Source organism: Condylura cristata, unplaced genomic scaffold (assembly GCF_000260355.1).
Source record: "Condylura cristata isolate star-nosed mole 26May11 unplaced genomic scaffold, ConCri1.0 scaffold00005, whole genome shotgun sequence".
Taxonomy (NCBI): domain Eukaryota; kingdom Metazoa; phylum Chordata; class Mammalia; order Eulipotyphla; family Talpidae; genus Condylura; species Condylura cristata.
This window is the reverse complement of record NW_004567106.1, coordinates 66,361,113-66,382,030: the sequence shown is the minus strand read 5'-3', so window position 1 is coordinate 66,382,030 and position 20,918 is coordinate 66,361,113. Positions and strand designations below refer to the sequence as shown.

The window sequence follows — 20,918 nt, the reverse complement described above, 5'->3', positions numbered from 1 at the left end:
TGTAGAACAGTCTATACATTACAATCCCATTACCAGTTATTTTACGTAACATACTGTTTGCAAAAATACATGGATTAAGATCTAGAGAAATAAGCAGTAACAGTGATTATGTCTGCGGGGCGGGAGACCTGTGTGCAAACTATTTTTGTCATCATGAGAAAAGAGAGGACTGCCATAAGGCATGATTTAAAATACACTAAAGTAATCAAGAGGACATTTTCACTGAGGTTTGGCATGTTTTACATCAAAACATCTGTCTTAGATTAAACAGAGAAGTAGATGACATGGATGTGTAGCTAGTCAAACAAGTGAAGACTGGAATCCACGCTGATCTGGAGAGGAATCTACGACAGGCTACAAATTCAGCTCTTCCTTTGCCTAGTGGAACACAACACTTACTAGAGTGGCTAATTAGCTGGCAAATTTTCAGGATTAGCTGGAAAAGCCTATTACAAAACACCTGTATGTCAGCAGAGCTCGGACTAAGTTCAGGTACATTCCCACAACATTATTACTTGCTCCCAACTGCCCCATGAAGATTATATTTAGAAAAGCTACGCAGAAAAACGTAAAGTGAAGTTCAAAAGCAACTGCATCCACACTGTAACTATAGTTACATAAAATACATTTCTATTTTTTAAAATGCCTATCTATGCACATACTCAATGTCTAAAATACCAAAAAGCCCAAAACTAAAAACACTGTTTCTAAGAGTGTTGTGTTATATTATTTTTCTTGTCCATAAAAAGCATTTATTGTATTTGTGCAGCAAATGAGAAACAAAAGTGGATTATCACACTTACTACACGGAGGTCTTCGATACGTTTTTCAAGAAGGACAGGTAGACCCTCCGGGAGTGTAGGTACCACCCTGGGCATCACCTGAGGGGCGTAGGTCGGCTGGGGGGTGTTTCCATTCTCTCCCCCTGACTCGGAGAGGGGACTACCATCAGAAGCAGCATCCAGTAGTCTGTCAAAGTCGAAATCATCTAGCATCTCTAGGGCATTTTCAGCTTCCCGAAACAGTTCATGTTCATTTGTGCTAACAAAAATGGGGAGGTCCGGATCAGCACTGTTCAGATTTAAGTCGGAAACATCATTTCCCAAGGCGACAGCAGCAGAAGGGGGTTTACTCAGAGACGAGGCTGATACGTTCACTGGGACTTTGGGGTTAGACTCCTTCTTTAATGCATCCTTCTCTTTCTGAAATTTTCGTATCATGGCAGCCAGAGAGAGTGAATCTTTGTAACGTTTCTTCTTTTTCTCAGACTTATGGGAATTTAGAGCCACAACTCTGTGAAGAAAAAAGTGTTCATTAAGCTAGACATGCTTTGAAAGGCTAAAGTCCGTGTGAGGAACAAAGAATTAAAATGATCATTTGATAGGCAGGAGAACACATTTCTTATTAAATTACACCTTTACAACAGTACCTTCATCACTATCACCTGGGCAATGGTAGGTAGCCGGGTAAGTGACCACTGGAGAGGAGAAAATGAAAGGACTAAAGATACACTCAGTTAACCTTGCTACCATTTTCTTTATAGCAGATCTACGAAGAATTAACCAAGTAATGAAATGCACTGTTGCTGAGAACAGAGCTGTCAGTCCACAAGTGACACCTTCAAACTAGTACTCCAGGCAGTCTGTGCTACAACTAAACCAACTAAACTAGCAAAAGACACAAAGCCCTCTGCACCCCTCTCTGTATGCCTCACCCATCTCCAAGGCACCTTTCTATTAGGCCCTATTCTACCTGCCACTACTTTTGATCATTTTTGACTTTTGACTCTAGGAATAGCTTTATGAAGCAATCAGACAGATTATGTGCACTTTTCAAAGACAGCTTTCTCAATGATTTAGTTTCTCCCAGGAACTATGTGAAAGGCAGGCGGGTGGTGCAGGGGGTGGTGTGTGTGTGTGTGTGTGTGTGTGTCTCCGTTTCTAAGAAGTCTTTTCCAAATTCTATGGTTTACATGATTTAAGTGCAACAGAGAACCTAAGTTTACTAATGTGTGGAACACAGGTCCACACTTGGTTTACTGTTATAAATCCAAAACTCTTAACCGTACCTGATATATGGAGGATACTTAATGTTTGCTGAATAAAGTATAACTTTGAAAGAAAGACAAAACTTCAATAAAGGCTATATAATAAATAGTCTTTGTTCCCCAAAAAGTTTGCTTGCAAATAAATAGCCTTTCTTGAGTGTTACAGAACTTTCAAAATTTGTCCAGGTTTTCTAGGCCTCACTAGAAATTCCCCCACATAAAATAAATAACATTAGTAACATATGAGTATATCTATAAATGTGTATGTGTGTAGATACATATTTTGTTTTCCTTCATAATTTCAGGGGATAAACACCTCTCCCTACATCAACCTTTTAGATACCAACGGCCCAAAATTCAGATGTACCTCCCCTGCTAACGAGATGGGGAAATTCAGCCTGTTGCAAGTTTCTGTACCTTAGTTCTACAAAAACGTCAGGAAAAGTAGGAGAACTGGTCATTTTTATGATTGCATAAAATGGTGTAAACATTTTATTATGACTTTCAGGCTCTTAAGAAATTCTTGGTTTTTATAGGCAATATCATTACTTAATATGTGGAAAGCACTAAAAATAACTAAATAAAATCAATGACTTTTTTATATTAAAACCACCATAAATCACTGACATGTAGGTTAAAGCCAACTCTCAATTCTAAAGCATCTAAACTTAGTTTTATTACAAAAAGATCAAACCAATCTGTTCAATGTTCATACCACCTTTCCAAACTAGTTCTTGTTGGTAAAGAGTTGCAGTGAGTGAAATAGTTAATGAACAAATTTGTACTGTTCTAAAATGCCATCAGTCTCTAAGATGACAGTCTTTTACTTATTTTTTTCATCCAGTATTACTAACATGCCAGTCACTGACATACCGTATGAAATTAAAGCCAGCTAAGCTGAATTAATTCATGCTAAACAGATCTTTCGAAAAGGAGAGCCAGTCATCCCATGGCGCTAGTTCACTTATTACGTCTGACTTCACATACCCCAGCTGTTTGGGAACTTTCTTCCTTGGTTTCTTTTCCTTTTCCCCTTCCTCTTTCCGTTTCCGCTTCTTCATCTCAATATCATCTTCTTTTATTTTGGGAATCTGCAAAGTCATAAAAGAAGATACCATTCACTGAAGGATCAATACTTTCATGCTCGCACATTATCAACTCAGCATTCCACCCAAAGTAGTTTTTCCTCAACTTTCAAAGTGCACTGCTTATTGAAAATGCAGATTTTTGGGGTCCATGAGCACTTCTACCTTTGATTTTAATTCAATTATCTAGGTAAGACCTTATAACCTGCTTTTCATTTTTTAAAGATTTATTTTATTTATTTATGCATACAAGAGCTGGGGTGTAGACCAGAGGTACTGGTGTGTGTGTGTGTGAGAAAGGATTCACCAGAGACAGAGTGGGGACCGACTGAAATACACTGCTGAGGGGACTGGCGGGGAAACAGGAGAGGTCTGTTGTGCCATGTGGGTTACCCCCCTGGCTGGGTATTGAACTTGTGCTGCAATGGCTGCCAATAGCTTCATAGTGCTGAGACTTAACCTCTTGTACTACCAGGGAATTCCCCTATAATTTGCTTTTTAAACAAACATTTTGGTGTAAGTCTTTGGAATACACTTTAAGAAAGACTTTCTAAGGACATTCTGTCCAGTTACCAAATATAATATGTAGGTTCGATAGAGCTTGCTTTACAAATTACACCTTAAGAAAAGTAATGAGGACTACCATTTCTGTACCAAGTCTTCACCTACTCTAGAATTTTAACTTTATCCCTAAAACAGTAGATTATTAGATCACATATGGAAAGATAAGGTTTAAAACAAAATACAATTCTATTATGATATAAATGTCAGTTTTCACAGGTTACATTAATTTTACTTTAAAGCATGTAGTTAAACAATGTAGATTCATTAAACAATGGTTAATATTTTGCTTTTCCTTTTATTCACAGCTGTGGCACAAGTAAATTCAAAAGTATATCCAATTGCTTGAACTCCTTCATCACTGTTGCAACGTTGGAGAAACTCACTTTGGGTGGTTTGTGCTTTTGGTTGTCTGTGATATCTTCTTCTTCAGTATCTGAAGCTTGGCGAAACTGTAACGTGCCCGTGTTGACATAAAAGCCTCCATACTTTGTTGTTAGAGAAGCAGGAACTAATTCATCATACTAAATCAAAAAAGAAAGTTTAAAATATCTCCTACTGCCATTAATTCAACAAATGTCAAAGAAATTTAATCACTGTGTTAGTGAATTCCTTAAATACCACCTGCAAAACTGACTTCAACAAGAATGTTTGTAGAATAAATTTAGAAAAAGTAACTATGTATAATTACATGAGCTATGATCATTGAGCATTTAATAAAAAAGGAACTTCTAGAATAATGAAGCAAATTCTAAGTATGTTATATACTAAAAAAAATTTAAGGATCATTGCTACTATGCCTAATGATAAATGATTCTATTGAAAAATAAACCAGTTATGACAGATGACTAAACAGCCAAAGAATAAATTTCATTTCCTACTATACTATTCATATTATTCATAATATTATTCATACAGAGATTATAAATAACACATTTATTTCTTTTGTCTCCATTCTAAGCTTTCGAGTTGAGGACTGTTCTAAACACTGAAAAGAAAAACAGCATGTATGAATTTTACAGGGAAGCAGTGAAATCATTTCCCAATTTCCCGGCTGGTAAGTTTCCACGGAGGGTCTATAAAAGGAGCCTGGCACTTTACTTTGAGCAAGCGGCTCAAACTGTGTAAAGAGACTTGAAGGCGTGACCCAAAATACCCTTTAAACCTGATGTCCTGTAAGCCTGGATTTTTTTTTTTTTTAAGAGTTATTTATTTCTGCATACAGAACTGGGGTACAAGTCAGAGGTACAGGGGCAGTGAGAGGCTTCACCAGAGACAGAGTGGGGAGCAACAGGCCGACTGAAAGCACACTGCTGAGGGGAGCAGCGGGCGGATCAGGAGAGGTCTGTGGCGCCCTGTGGTCACCTCTGGGGCAGGTGGGGATCGAACTCATGCGGAAGAGGCTCTAGCTTCTTAGTGCTGTGCTTTAACCCGCTGCGCCACCAGGAAGGGCCCGTAAGCCTGGATTTTAATGCTTATCATCAACTCACCTGATGAAGATGGACAAACTGAAGCTTTAAAAAAAGGTTAAATCTTAATCAAATGAAGGAATTCATAATGCGAGGGAAAGAACTACTTCTCTAACACAAGAAGATACCAAGTACCCTACAAATCCACTTCTGGGTTCTGTATAGTATACAGTTAGTCTTTAAGAAAGTTTCTTCAAGGAACCTTGTTTGCCACAGGCAAGGAATATTCATAACATATTAGTTATGGGAGGCGGAGGAAGGAATTATGGTTAAGAACAAATGTGATTTTAACCGGTATCCTTTTAAGTTATCTGGAAAGTAGGAAAAAGAATATCCAACTTAATCATATTAAATCGAAAAGAAAGGAGAAAAAAGAAAAAGGAAACACAATCTTCCCTTCTTGCTCCCACAGATGGGCTCCTGTAAACACAGGTAGGTGAGACCCCCAGAAAGAGCCCGGTACTGTGTGCAGTAAAGGAGTGACATGTGAAGTGAAGGTGAAACGTGAAAAGACTGTAGAAATTATTCCGAAAATGTTTAATTGCGGTAAGATAAATAAATGCACCTCTACGGTCGGCCCACGTCTGTGTACACTACTTTATGATCTTAATTGCGTCTCCATATAAATTACTCACTTGGTCCTCATGATACTCTCTAGGCAGGCAAGGCAAATATTCCCACTTTATCAATGAAAACCAGATTCCGCCAGGTTAAGAACATCACCAAAGCAATTCTCTGAGCTTACGCCAGAGTCCTTGGCTGACTCCCAGCAGGCCTGCTATCCAAGCAGTTTCTTTCTTTTTTTTTTAAGTTCAATATGACTTTATTTAAAATTTTTCAAAGCTGAAGGCAGGATCTGATCTCTTGTAAAAGAAAGCAATTGTTACAGTATATACTCAGCCATTTTAGCTTTGTGTTTTGAATAAAAATAGAAAAAGAATTCTGTTCAAGAGTCTCCCTCCAGTACTCAGCCAGGTGCTTAGGATTCTGTCCCAAGATAACACATTCCCTATCTGAAGTCAGAGTAAATCCTCTCACCTTGGAACTGGAAAACCAGTTATTTCCCAGGCACACTCAAGGTCCCATTCCCACTGTTCTACACAGGACCCTGAGAATCCTTAATTCTACAGTTGGGGAAAATGTGAAAGGGTTCCTTAACCCTTAATCGCCTGCAGCAAACCAAACTACTTGTTAATTCTTGACAATTCCAAGTATACGATACTTGGAGTCATAAGCTATTCCACATTTGGAGAACAACTTTTTCTCACGGGGAATCACTCATCACCAGGGACAGGGCCGGGTGCGAGCTGCACCTGCTGACCGGCTGAGCTTTTCCCACCGGCCTCTCTTCAGCAGAACAAATGTATTCTGCACACTCAATGCAGCCTTCCCAGTAAAATGTGTTATGGGGCAAGGGAGCACTGAACTGTGAATCAGAGGGCGTGGGTTTAAATCCTTGGCCAATGACTAGTTATTGTGACCCAAAACAAGTCACTTAACAAGTACTTTGGGGTAGGAATTAACACCTCCCTGTTAATGTTTATTAATAAAGAAAAATATTTTCTCTAAGTCATTTTAGAATTTGACAGCATAAATGTAAGATAACTAAATATGTAGTAACTGTAAATATATAAATAATAACTAAATATATAATAACTGTAAATATATAAATAACTAAATGTAATAAATGTGAAATAATATCTAAAAATAATCTTCAAAAGTATTTATTTTCAGGTATTTAAAATAATAAGTAGTACATTATAAAAATTAGGAGAAAATTATTTTATACATTATCAAATAGTATATAAACTGTAAAAGCTTGCTGTTAAATCAATTAAAAAAACACAAAAGAATCAATGTAGAAAGAACAAAGAATCATTTGGTTGGATCATAACTGCTTTATGTCTGAATTATCTCATAAAATCAGCAGAAGGTCAAGGAATGAACTTATTTTGCAAGTAAATACCCTGCATTTAGCTTAATCTCCTCTTATAAAAGAGGCTGCTACCTTGATCTATAAGTGTCAGTAATTACTTGTGCAACTTTCATCCAACTTATGTTGATGATCTTTATAATTTATTAAGGCAAGAGATTTCAGATTTCTTCACAGTAACTGAAGCAGTAAATAAAGACATTACAACTCAACCTCCCCTCGGCACACACACAAAATCACAATCTACCACAATCTACCAACTTACTATGATAGTTCCTATTCTATTTCCTTTTTTTAAAAGTGATGGCCACATTTCTCTAAATCAATATGTAAACCAATTATGGGCTGCAAAAGTCAGTTTGAAAAACATTTTATAAATATTCTAACCACAACAAAGGAAATTTTAAAAAATGCTATGAAAACCTACACACAATGATTCCAACTGTATGGCATTCTTAAAAAGGCAAAGTGATCGAGACAGAAGATTAGTGGTTATCAGGGGTCAGGAAGGGGTGAACAGGCGAAGCGAGGATTATTTTTAGGACAGTGAAACTATACTGCATGATACTGTAATGGTGGGTCACATCTCATTATACATTTGCCAGAGCAGATGTAAACAAGCAGCAGTGAAGTTGAAGATAAACACGTGACTCTGGGTGAAGAACTATCAGTTTCAGCCCATTGATCTCTAATGGACCACCCCAGAGGGGGTGCTGACAGTGGAAGAGGCTGTGTATATATGGGGACAGGAGCTAGGGGAAATCTCTGTACCTGCCACTCAATTTTGCTATAAACCTAAAACTGCTCTTAAAAATGTATTAATTTTGGCCCTCCCTGGTGGCGCAGTGGGTTAAAGCACTGAACTAAGAAGCTTAAGCCACTTGCGCATGAGTTCGATCCTGCCTGCCCCGGAGGTGACCACATGGAGCGGCAGACCTCTCCTGAACCACCCGCTGCTCCCTTCAGCAGTGTACTTCATTGATCTGCCTGTTCTGCTCCCCACTCTGTCTCTGGTGAATTCTCTCACCCTCTGCACCTCTGGCCTGTACCCCAGTTCTGTATGAATAAATAAGTCTTTAAAAAAAAATGTATTAATTTTGGGCCCTCCCTGGTGGCACAGCAGGTTAAAGCACAGCACTAAGGAGCTAAAGCCACTGCAGCATGAGTTCAATCCCCACCCCAGAAGTGACCGACATGGCGCGGCAGACCTCTCCTGGCCCACCCAATGCTCCCCTCAGCAGTGTACTTAGTCAATCTTCCCACTCTGTGGTGAATCCTCTCACTGCCCCTGCACCTCTGGCCTGTATCCCAGTTCTGTATGCATAAATAAATAAATCTTTTTTTAAAAAAAGCATTAATTTGGCCCTCCCTGGTGGCGCAGCGGGTTAAAGCACTACACTGAGAATCTAAAGCTGCTTCCTCATGAGTTCAATTCCCACCTGCCCCGGAGGTGACCACATGGTGCGGCAGACCTCTCCTGACCCACCCGCTGCTCCCCTCAGCAGTGTACTTCGTCCATCTGCCTGTTCTGCTCCCCACTCTGTCTCTGGTGAAGCCTCTCACCGCCCCTGAGCCTCTGGCCTGCACCCCAGTTCTGTATGCACAAATAAATCTTTAAAAAAAAAAAAAAAGCATTAATTTTAAATATGCTATTTATTTAAGCATAAGTATGTGTAACGTAACAGAGTGGATGCAATGTCCATTTACATATGGCCATGTTCCTTCTTGAGTCATTATGGTTCAAAATCTGCTTTACCTATAATGTTATACTACAAGTACCACTTCACACTGGCTTTATGCTTTTCAGGACATCATTATCTTACTTGAGTCTCAGAGGAATTCAGGTAAAATTGGGTGATGCTGGAAGACTTATTCCTGGTCAAAAGGAAATGAGAAATCAAGCCAGGACCAGGATCCAGGACTGCTGACTTGATTTCCAAATCAAGGTCAAGACTCTTGAAAACACCCCATGCTGGATGGCCACCTTTTTGGTGACAGGGAGGCTTCTCTACTCAAAAGGACATTGTTGTTATTTTACTTCTGCAGGTCACGTTGCCTGGCATGGAAAATCGGTTTATGTGAGGACATCAAAATAACTTAGGAGTTTGATGGAGACGCCAAGGTGCCTCATTCTACAACTTCTCCTCAGCACTCATCTCGCACTTGATGCCTTGTCATCATCCGTAACACCAAGTAGAAGGCAAGAGCTATACGGATTCGTGGGAGGTACTACAACACAGTGTGACTTTGTGTTCATCCTAAACCCCTGGCTGACTGCTCTGGCTCACTGAGAAGAGCATTAAGATCACACACCGACTCTAGCACATCACATGCCCCTGCTCACCTCCATGTGCCCAGTGGCCTGCTGTAGCCCTGACTGCGCTCCTAAGTACCATTTTCTGTAGGAGAGAGAGCTGATTCTATGGGAAAACTTGCAGAACCTGACCAGAGCAGATGGGGTGAAAGCTGGCAACCCATTACTGCCACTGTAGAAAGGCATGGCAGCTATAAAACAAGTAGATTTTAAAGATACGTGCCAGATTCACTTCAATCCAGGAGCTCCAACCTTCAAGAGCTCATGGTTCTTATCTGGAAGTCATTTCAAACTACACCTGCCCAAGTTTGGTAAAACCAACAAATATTCAAGAAACAAACACCAAGATGCAAACACTATTGCTAGAAAATTACCCTACAAATATATCTGCACACTATAAACAGCACACATCACATTTACTCGGGACACAAAGATCAGTATACATAGAGGCTCAACCTTTTGTAAGAGTATAAAACTGGAAACAATTTAGTTATACATCAATAGCTTAACAAAAACCATTTGCTAATCTGTTTCAGTTATTTTACTTTTGACTTCTGGTATCCTAACAAAAAAATAACAAAGAAATGCTGTATAGTAAAGATACATTACTCACAGCCTCTGAGTTATCAATAAATGGATCTGTTTCATCATAGCCAAAGCCTATGTCAATCAAATCTTGTAGCCGATCCTTCCGATGTTTACGGGGTTTCCCACCCTGCAAAGAACAAATATATTAGACTGGTTCAGTGCTCATGCTTTTTTCCAGTTTAACTACCTGTTGGAATAAGTGCAAGTAATTCAACCTCCAGGAGGCTGAACTGAAGCCCCCACATCCTTGAATGTAAGCTGTATTTAGGAATGTGCTCCTAAGAGTGGTGTGTGAAAGGGGGAACAGGGTAACTTTGCAGGGCAAAACCTTGCCACCAGTACTTGGTCGGGTGACCAAGGTCACATAAACAGTAACACAGAACAGAGCTTGCAGCCAACATGATGTGATAAAAGTGGCATCGTACCTTGCTGTCTTCATCTCAAAAGTCTATAACCCTAATGTAACCATGAGAAAAACTGCAGACAAATCTAAACTGAGGAACATTCTATAAACCACTAACCAGAATTCCTCCAAGTCGTCAAGATCATCAAAACAAGAAGCATCTAAAAAACTGAACAGTCTAGATGATCCTAAAGAGACATAATGGCAGAAACAGTGCAGTATTCTGAACAGGCACCAGGCACTGTAAAAGCACATTAGGGGAAAACTAGTGAAATCAGAGTAAACTGTGGGGTATAATGGAAAGTGCCAATAGAGGTCAGTCAGCGTAAGAAATATACGTCAGATGTAAGCCATGACCAGGAAAGAGGGTGAGGACTGCAAAGGAACTCTGTATTACCTTTACAGCTTTTCTGTAAACCACAACTCTGAAAATGATGCTTTTAACATCATAGAATTATATGTTATAAACACACAAGAAAAAGAAAAATGAGTGCACACAAAAACTATGAAATTTGAAGGTCCACGGTCAGCTATGTGGTGCCAATGTCAACTTCTTAGTGTTGCTAACTACAGCTGTGTGATGTATTACCAACAGGCATACGGGTGGCACCCACGAGTCTTCAAAGCTCAGTTTGATATTTAAGTGTACTCACTCAAATCCACCTGTACTCTCTGAGCACCTTTCAGACTGACACATGCCCCTTCTCGGTCCTCCTCCTCCCCCAGAACCTCTGGATATTTGGGTACAAGAATACCGCAGGACATAGGGACAGGATGCGCAAAAGGAGAAAGGGAAGAAAACGATGGATTGTGCCCACCAACAGCCACAAAGAAGCCAGAGCAGGAAGCATGAGAGGCAAGATATGACTGCAAAGTATAATTCTAATGGGGAAAGGGTATTTTGTGTGCAAAATGGCTCGTAAGTCAAAGTAAATTGCTTCATCTTATTTTCATGTGCTCAAGGAAAATAAACTAATTGTACATAGAGCTAATGTAGTAATTTGCAAATTTTCCATGAAATACTATGTTTGTATTACACATCAATGCTAAAAAAAGCCTTAACCCCCACGGAAACCAGAGCTACACCTGCATGCTAGTCAGTGAACACCGCCACACCACCAACGCAAAGCCTGTCACTGCAGTGTGAAATCAAGTAGTGGTTCCCACAATTTAGATTTTACAAGTCAGGGAGATGTTGAAAACAGTTCTAGAGACCAAAACAGAGTGACAACCCTTTTACTCTGCTGAGGTATAACACTTAGAACAAAACAATTCTTTTCAAGAAATACCGATGGCAACTTTTTTTTCTTTTTTCAAAGGTTTTTTTATTTACACACACAGAACTGGGGTACAGGCCAGAGGTGCAGGGGCGGTGAGAGGATGCACCAGAGACAGAGTGGGGAGCAGAACAGGCAGATCTACGAGGCACACTGCTGAAGGGAGCAGCAGGGAGACAGGAGAGGTCCGAGCAGAACAGGCAGATCTACGAGGCACACTGCTGAAGGGAGCAGCAGGGAGACAGGAGACCATGTGGGTCACTGCTGGGGCCGGAGGCGGCCGCGGCCAGCTCGCAATGCTGTGTCCTAACCCAGTGCACTACCAGGGAGGGCCCCCTCAGGCAGCTCTGAGCAGCACACACAGGCATTCCTCTGCACGTACGGCATACCCTCCCATTCTCCCCCAACAACTGTGTGTGTTGAGATGCAACACGCAACTCTCTTTTCTCCCTGCCAGGTCTGCAACGTTTAAACAAGAGTATATACAGAGAATCAGAAGTGAGGGAAAAGAAAGAACTATTTCTAGGATAGTAGTTATTCTATTGAGAAAAGGTTCCATACCAGCAGGTAGGTAGACATAAAAGACTTTCACCCAAAAGGGTGCAGGGAAGGGGTGTGAGAAAGAAGAGTGGGGCAGAGTATGAAGAGAAGGGAAGAAGAGAAAAAGAGTTACTCTGAAAGTTAAATCCCCATAGACAAAAACTATCAGAGAACAGGTCCTGCCACACAGCAAGCACATTTAGCTAGGGAGTCAAACCAAATGGCAAGGACCAGATAAGCAGACAGCCAGGTCCAGAAACCTGCCTGAGACTGAAGAACTGAACAAGGACAACAGTGGCATGACAGCTAAGTGAATCAAAGAAATGGAAGGAAAGAAAGATACCGACTTCCAAAAAAGAGAAACACATGTCTTTTGCAGCAACTTGGATGGAGCTGGAAAAGATCATGCTTAGTGAGTTAAGCCAGAAAGAGAAAGAAAAATACTTGATGGTTTCACTCATAGCAGGAGTATAATGGACCAGGCGAGAAAATAACAAAAATAATGAACAACCATATACCAGAGTCATTCTGTGGGGGTGGAGTGGGGAATGGGATCAAAAATGGGGGGGGGGGAAATGCACAGGACTATGGTGGTGTCACAGGGGTGATTTGGTGATGGGAAACCCGCGGGGATTACAATCGAGATGGAAAAAAAAATGTGCAAAAATGATGTAAAAATAAACTTTTGTAATAATTAAATAAAAAAAAAAGAAAAAAGAAAGATACCAACTTCATCTACCAAATCATAAACTTTGAAACTTTGAAGACTGTGCCAGGACAGAGGCACCCACACAGCCGGTGAGAGCGCGCGATGAAGCGCCTGGAGCAGTCTCGAGCTCTCCAACCTCCTCTCGGCATCTTTCCTTTAACCGCTTCTGCTTCCCACACTTTCTATGAAGTACTACTATGAGAATAAAAATATACTAAAAGTTTTTTAAAATTTCACACATTTGATCTCATTATTCCACACAATTATCAACATACAGCTGATTCTGAGCCGCTACTGAGAGCCACCCGTCTGTTAAGGATTCATGCTACCTACAGAAAGCCGGGAAATGTCGGAAGGAACTGACACTGAAGCAGGAAGCGCCTCAGTCCGCAGGACTTAAAATAAGGGAATCGACTCAAGGAATTCACTGAGCACCAACATGCGCCAGCATTTATGGAGAGGAGAAAGAGCAAACAAACAATGCCATCACGGTAACTGACAGCAAGGAGAACCCAGGCGGGTCTGAGAAGTGTGGGTCCCCTCGAGGCTTCCCTGAGATGCTGCCACGCAGCGAGGATGAGGTGGCACTAAGTGGGGGGGCCTCTGACACGTGTGAGGGGAACAGGCAAGTCGCCGCCGGATAAGGGACCGGCAGCGTTACTGTGGCTACTGTGTACGAAGGGAACAGTCAGGGCAATCAGTTTAGAAGGAAAACAATACAGAATTTGCAAGGAAGTCACAAGTTACTAAGGGCATAAAAATCAATGTTCAGGTACCACCTCGGACGTGGCAATGGGAGCTTTGACCCATACGTGTTAACTCTGCATTAATACCTGTACTAAACACAACCATTCTTTATTTCATATTTGACAAATAGAAAAACACTAGGACTTAAAAAAGACAAATCATTATCGGAGGCTTTGCTCTGTGGTATCAATACAAAAAGCAAAGAGACAATTTGCTACATCACCCGTAGCCAACCTTCCAGCCCTGACCACCTGACTCCAGGGCACCATCTTCTACAAGTTCTGTAAGAGAAGTCCTAGAACCACTGGGAGAATCACTGGGGTTGAGGGCGGGGGAGGGAGGAGGTTTCTGTCAGGAGACACCTTACACTGTCAAGTAATTAACATGAAGAAAAGCAGCATTACAACTCAATAAATCAGATAAAAACAACTCAATAAATCAGATAAAAGGAAGCATGACACTGATTTCAGCTACCAGTTATAAAACTGGTATCACTGCTGTCACTGTCTCCAGATTAGCTTCTTACACCAGACATACCATTTCATGCATTCTATTTTTCTACCTTAAAATTTCATTATTGGCTAAAATTAAAAAGACTGATGATACCCAGTGTTAATAAGGATGTGGAGCAACTGAAACCCTCCCACAGGGATGGTGCTTACTGACAACTGCTTTGAAAAGTAATTCAGTGATTTCTTATGAAGTCTAATGTGCATGTTACCATATGACCTAAGAGACTCTTACTATTTACTCAAGAGAAATGAACCATGTTCGCTAAAGACTTCCACCCTGATGTTCAGAGCAGCTTTATTCACTACAGTTACCAAATGAAAACAACCTGATGTCCATTGTTTAGTGAAACAATTAATTGTGCGAACCACTCAACAGACCACCTCTGATGCTGCAAATGCACACAATCAATTTCAGGGCCTTCTGTTGGTGCAAGGGGTTAAGTCTCAGCACTATGAAGCGATCCATAGCCAATGCAGCAAGGGTTTGATCCCCAGCCAGGGAGCTGACCCACACGGTGCAGCAGACCTCTCCTGTCTCACCTGCTGCTCCTCTTAGCAGTGGATTACAGTCAACCTGCCTGTTCTGCTCCCCACACTACCTCTGGTGAATCCTCTCACCACCACCATCTCCTCCCACCTGCCACCTTTGGCCTGTATCCCAGAGTTCCTGCATGCATAATACATAAATCTTAAAAAAAAAAAAAACCCACAACATGAATAAACTTCAAAAGCATTGTGCTTAAGCAAAAGTAGCCAGACACTAAAAACTGTAAAACCTCATTTATAGAAAACTCTGGAAAAGGGAAAGAAACCCAAATCTACAAGATAGCAAGTAAATCAGAGATTGACTGGGCCAGATGGAAGAAGAGGATGATCTAGAGAGAGGTAAATTTTCTGTATCATGATTGTGGTAGTGGATATAAAACTTCGTGTTTGTGTTTGTCAAAGTTCATCAAATTGCACACTTGAGGTGGACAAATTACATTTATTTAGACGTCATTGTTTTAAATGCCCTATAATTTCTATTTCAACTCTCCCAAGAAACCTTTGTTCACACAATTATTCATATCTACAATTTCCTTTCCATGCTAAGTGCTATTATAATGCTGACTGTCGTTTTTCACTTAACGTAATGTATGTCCCAGTTAGCCTCCCTTCCCTCATATTTAGCCTCAATCTACACTGCATAACATGAATTAATATTTCCAAAATGCCATTTTGTATCGTTCCACTGCTCAAAATGCTTCAGCAGCATCTTTCTTGTAAGTTGTCTAGAACCCTTCCTAAGCCTTTCCATTCTTTCCTCACCATTTTCTACTCTGAACACATACATCTACTCAATCCGTCTATCCACTCCCTCTCCACCTCCTCCGCATCCCTCAGCACACACACACTTATCATCTTCCTCATGCTTTCCCCTTCCCTGGCATTATGTCCTGCCCTCCTCTGAATCCTCCCACCCTTCACACCTCAGTCCAACTTTTACACCTTTTCTCCTTGGCGTTTTCCACTTAAAACCACAGTGATCTTTTTTTTTCTGCTTGTAACATGTTTTTTGTCCAGTCATAACTAACTGCCAGTAAGATTCATCAAGGAAAAACAAACAAAAACAAACAGGCTGTGTTGCAATGGGCACAGACACATGCAGAAGTAAAGATAAATCACATAACAATTAGAGAGATTCAGGATGACTGCAGTCTAGTCCAAGGTAGCCGCAGGAATCCACAGCTCCGGTTCACAGTTGAGTCTGTCACAGTTGAGTCTATAACCTACGACATGCTGTGAATGGCTAAATAAGTCCATGTGACTCCTCCCAGGCCTATTCTCAACACCCTTTCCACATCCTTAGCAAGAAAACCCCTGCAGCAGAATGGCAGTCTCCAGACCTTTGCAGTTGTTGATGTTATACAGGTCACACGATAAATACATCTCATAAAATACAACACTATTTCCCAAATTTAAAAAAACTTGAAATTTTGCTACATCTAGAATATATTTAAATTCTATTTAAATTCACTCCCCTAGTGCCCTAGATAGATCACTATGACTCAAGAAGATGACTTACTGAGTCACCAGTACCTGCTTAACCTGATAATCAGTGTTTCGAGCCAAAGCAGGCTGATTACACCGTAATACCAAGCTGGAAAACAAACAAACAAGGTGTTCTTAGTACAAGGTCCCTTACTGCTTCCAAGTAATAGGAAACCTAACTAGTAACCAACCTATGCCATGGACTGCTGAGACGCCAGCCTTACAGCTGAGAATAATATCACCTGGTCAAAAATCTTCCCTATTTGTCCCACCCCATCATCACCTTATCTTTCTCTACATCTGCTGATTTCCTTAAACTACCAATAGAAAAGGACAGAGATTTAAGTCAGTGGAAAGGCAGCCAAGAGCTGATTTCACAGCACGCAAACAATCTATACATTACTATAATCGCCACTTATGGATTTAGGACCTTCCCCCCAAATACCCTGAAATTGCTGATACTCAATTGATGCTAAGGGATTTAAAGAAGTTAAAGAGAATTTATTTAGCTCATTGAGGCCAAAGAATTAAAAGGGCATGTCATAGCAAGCAATTCTAATTCATAATAGCAATAAAGAAGCTATTGTTTGAGAGTTCTTCCTTGCCCTTTATATCTAAGACAACTCCCCAACCTTGGCTTGTTTTGAAAGGTTATTACTTTTTTTTTAATTTTTATTGTACTCAGAGCATCATACTATGTTGGTTCACATAACCTAAATACACTGGTATTTGTACTTTATGAGAATTTATTTTGTTTTGATGTTAACAAGTTTACCCAAATGCCTTACCAAAAGGCCTACCAAGCAGATCCTCAGGCCAAACCTAACCTAAGGCCAAAGCAGGAAAACTGGCCAAGGAAATTCCCAAAAAGGCTCCGCCCTAAGCAAGGGTGGACGGTCACTTGCAGTTCATACAGTAATTGCTAGAACTCTGAAAACTCCTGGAGAGCCTGTGTAAATGCATTCTGACGCCCACGTGTGTCAGTCTACTTTAATCAATCCATATTATTGTAAGCATAAAAATGGTGAAAGAAAAGAAATATGGAGAAAATGTAGGCAAAAAGAAGCAGAGGCAGAGTCAGCAGATAAAAGGCCTGCTGTGAAAAGCCAGCTCTGGGCCCTCAGCCCTCGGCGTTGTCCAAAGACCCCTGGGGTGACCCTCAGATTTCAGACAAAAAGTCATTTTCCTTATGATAAAATCTTAAATCTCCTAAACTCCTGTCTTTCTCATATACAAATTGCCTACAAAGATTACAGTTAAGGTATGCCTCCAACCCAGACTGGAAATTAACATTTGCCCTCTCCTCAAAAAAAAAAAAAATCGAAGCTAGTAAACAAGTTCTTTGTTTCTGCCAGGTGCTCGCCTCAGTGTGCCCTCCCTTCCTCAAAGAAGGGAAGCCATCCCATATGTAAACCAAGCACTAAGTGGGGGGCAGGTGGGGAGTCATTCAGAATCAATAGTAACTGGGCCTATCAGGTACCAGCGCTAAGCAATTTTATTTAGAGAACTGAATTTACATCCAGGACCAGAATAAGCATGATCTTTCAAAACAGCTGGGGTACTTCAGCGAGAAAAAAATCACAAAAAGGAATCTTCCAACCATCACAGGTCAGCCTAGATCCCAGATGGCTTAGCGAATAAGTCTATACCCACATTCCCTGCTCAGGGTACATATGGCCTCTGAATAAGCTTACACAACCTAGAAACAAACCACCTAAAAACTGAGTTGGAAACTAGGCTATTTAGTCTAAACACGTTTAAGCATTAAGAGAGACAAAATAAGACACAACGGCCTCTTTATAGTATGTTCTGTTCCGTTCCACAGTAACCAACAACACAAAACGAGGCCTACAGAGCAGTGGGAATTAGCTATCTAGTAAGACTTATATACACCAACCCAGCTCAGGAGGCCCTAGGTAAAAAAACAAGTACTGCCCTTTTCCCAAAAAACACAGCGACTGGTGCTGAATACGTGCTGTCATAGCACCTCAAGAGTAACACAGAGGATATAGGACGCTGCAATAAAAATAGGGCAGAATAGGGGAGAAACACACAAACAAACCACTCAAGACAGGATGTTCCCTTTATAAGTCTATGCTCCCTGTAATTTCTGTTGTCACTGCTTTTCATCTATTAGAGCTGTGTTAGTCCTTCCCAGCGAGGACACACGCCAGGGGACAGCCTTTCTTCCTCTCTCCAGCAGCGGTCTGCTCCCTGCATAAGATTCAGCTCCAGTACCAACAACCTACCACTACAACCTCCACATACTCAGCACCACAAAAGCTCATCTACTCCTCCTCGCCCCAGCCCCGCCCCAGCCCCGCCCCCGATTCCAGGCTTTCAACAAACCACAGGCTCATCATCAGCATCACCCACCAGCCCATCTGTCTCCATGCATCTGATTTTTCCCACCTCTGGAAATCCCCAAGTGAATTTAACTTGCCTAATTTTCTGAAACCCCCCACAAACTCATGCATCTCCACATGTCCCACCAACCACTTCGCTTGCAAAAGAGAAAAGAGCAGAACATAAGAGTAGGATTGATGAGTTCAATAAATCAAGAGAAAAAAGAGTGAAGCAAGTACACCAGGTCTTAAAACAGAGCTTGAGAACGGACTTGCACTACGGATGTTAATCTGTTTGACCGTGTTTAATTAACCAACATTTAAAAGAGATGTTGAGAGCAATATCAGATTTCTGTCTTTTGTGAAATGGAAAGATCTGACCCTTAAGTCCAAATCTAAAGGCTGGAGCCAAGTAGTGGCTGGCCTAACTGGTGGGACAACCCCCCATTTACTGTCCATCTGACCAGCTTCACTGTCTAATCATCTGAATTTGTTGCTCCCGAATTACAGGGCATTAAAGTAACTGGACAGTAATCAGGTCAATAAAGAGCTTTGTTATTTAAGAGTGGCCTTTGTCACTCTCCCATCACTTCAGCCTTATGATTTTCTTAAGAAATCCCAAATCAGGGCTCTCCCTGGTGGCGCAGCCGGTTAAAGCACTGCACTAAGAAGCTAAAGCCACTTCCACATGAGTTCGATTCCCGCCTGCCCTGGAGGTGACCAGCAGGTGACCAGACCTCTCCGGACCCGCTGCTCCCCTCAGCAGTGTACTTCGTAGATCTGCCTGTTCTCTCCACTCTGTCTCTGGTGAAGCCTCTTGCCGCCCCTGAGCCTCTGGCCTGTACCCCAGTTCTGTATGCACAAATAAATAAATCTTTAAAAAAAAAAAAGAAAAGAAATTCCAAATCATTTGTTGTGGTTTTTAAGACCATCATAGAAAGAATCTGTAAAAAAAAAATGATTAAAGGAACAAAGATAAAGGCTATGTGTATACAATATCTGAAATAAAAGATCAAAATCAATGGTAGTCAATTAACAGATTAAAATCTCATCGATGTTTATGTTAAAAATGTTTACCATATAAGACAACAGTGGTTCTCCCTAAGAGTGATTTGTTTAAGTGACGGAACAGTAGTTCATATTTAAGAGCACATTAAATATTACCAACACAGATAACCTACTTTTTCTAGATACTGGTATCTCAAGTTATTGACAAAATGCCTAGTGTGCTAAAGACCTTTATTTTCTCCTCATACATACCAGAGCAGAGAAAAATCCAGAGTCTTCACTAAGGTCACCCAGATAGTGACTGAGGCCAGGTTAGCGTCAGAGCCCAGCGGTGTTTACTTCAACCCTGCGCCCCTCCGCCACACTCCGCCACTGCTGCCTTGCACCAACAAGGCCTTCCCAGGAATGACAGAACTCTAGGTCCTCAGGACACTGGACGCATCCATTCAACATCGCTGCACCAAAGTCTCCAAAATCCCTTTAGACTTCAAGCACAGAACTAGTCCTTCTACTTGAGCCCCCACAGCTGAGTTGCTCGCTGCTGAGGCACTCACTGCTTGGCACTGCGTGGGGTCTCATGTTTTGTCACCACCTTTATTTGGAAGTTTCCACAGGAGACGGCAGATGTCAGCCTCTTTGCAAGGCCAATGTAAAGGCTCAAGCAGTTTATACACAATGCTTAACAAAGTGCTGTGCAGCTCTTTCCAAAGAAAAAGGGATGAAAAACCTTAGTTGATTTTCGGAAATTATGACAAGGACACCTAAGATATAACATTTTACAAACAAAAGGTAAAAGGAAAGTATCTACAGATACAAGTTTTGTGCTTTTAGCCTTAAAGAACTAAGTCCTGCTTTTGATATCTGAAAAGAAAAATAGAAAACGTAACTCTAACTAAGGTAGACTAACATTTTGTAAGATTTTACATATATTTAAAACATTTCCCTTTCTTTAAAATATAAATATAGGGCCTCCCTGGTGGCACAAGGGGTTAAGTCTATTCACGATAAAGCTATTACAAGCAGCTACAGCAGCAGGAGTTCAATCACTGGCCAGGGAGCTGACCCACAGGGCACGGCAGACCCTGTCTCCCTGCTGCTCCCCTCAGCAATCCACCTGTTTGTCAGTCCACCTGTTCTGCTCCCCAGTCTGTCTCTGGTGAAATGTCTCAATCCTCCCCGCACTGATGGCCTACACCCCAGCTCATGTATGCAGAAATAAAGTATATCTTTAAAAATATATAAATAAGGCCCTCCCTGGTGGCACAGCGGGTTAAAGCACTACACTAAGAAGCTAAAGCAACTTCAACGTGAGTTCGATCCCCGCCTGCCCCGGAGGTGACCACATGGTG

At 41.1% G+C, this 20,918-nt stretch overlaps 1 protein-coding gene across 1 annotated transcript in view; it reads right to left on the bottom strand.

Moving 5' to 3' along the window:
* Window positions 1-20,918, bottom strand: part of UBN2 (ubinuclein 2) — a 60,191-nt gene that overhangs the window by 29,971 nt on the left and 9,302 nt on the right. The window contains exons 3-6 of the mRNA XM_012720988.1: window positions 10,023-10,124; window positions 4,080-4,217; window positions 3,035-3,138; window positions 804-1,293 (exon numbers count right to left, since the gene is read on the bottom strand). Coding sequence (XP_012576442.1) covers window positions 804-1,293; window positions 3,035-3,138; window positions 4,080-4,217; window positions 10,023-10,124 — 834 coding nt within the window. The remainder of the gene's footprint in view (window positions 1-803; window positions 1,294-3,034; window positions 3,139-4,079; window positions 4,218-10,022; window positions 10,125-20,918) is intronic.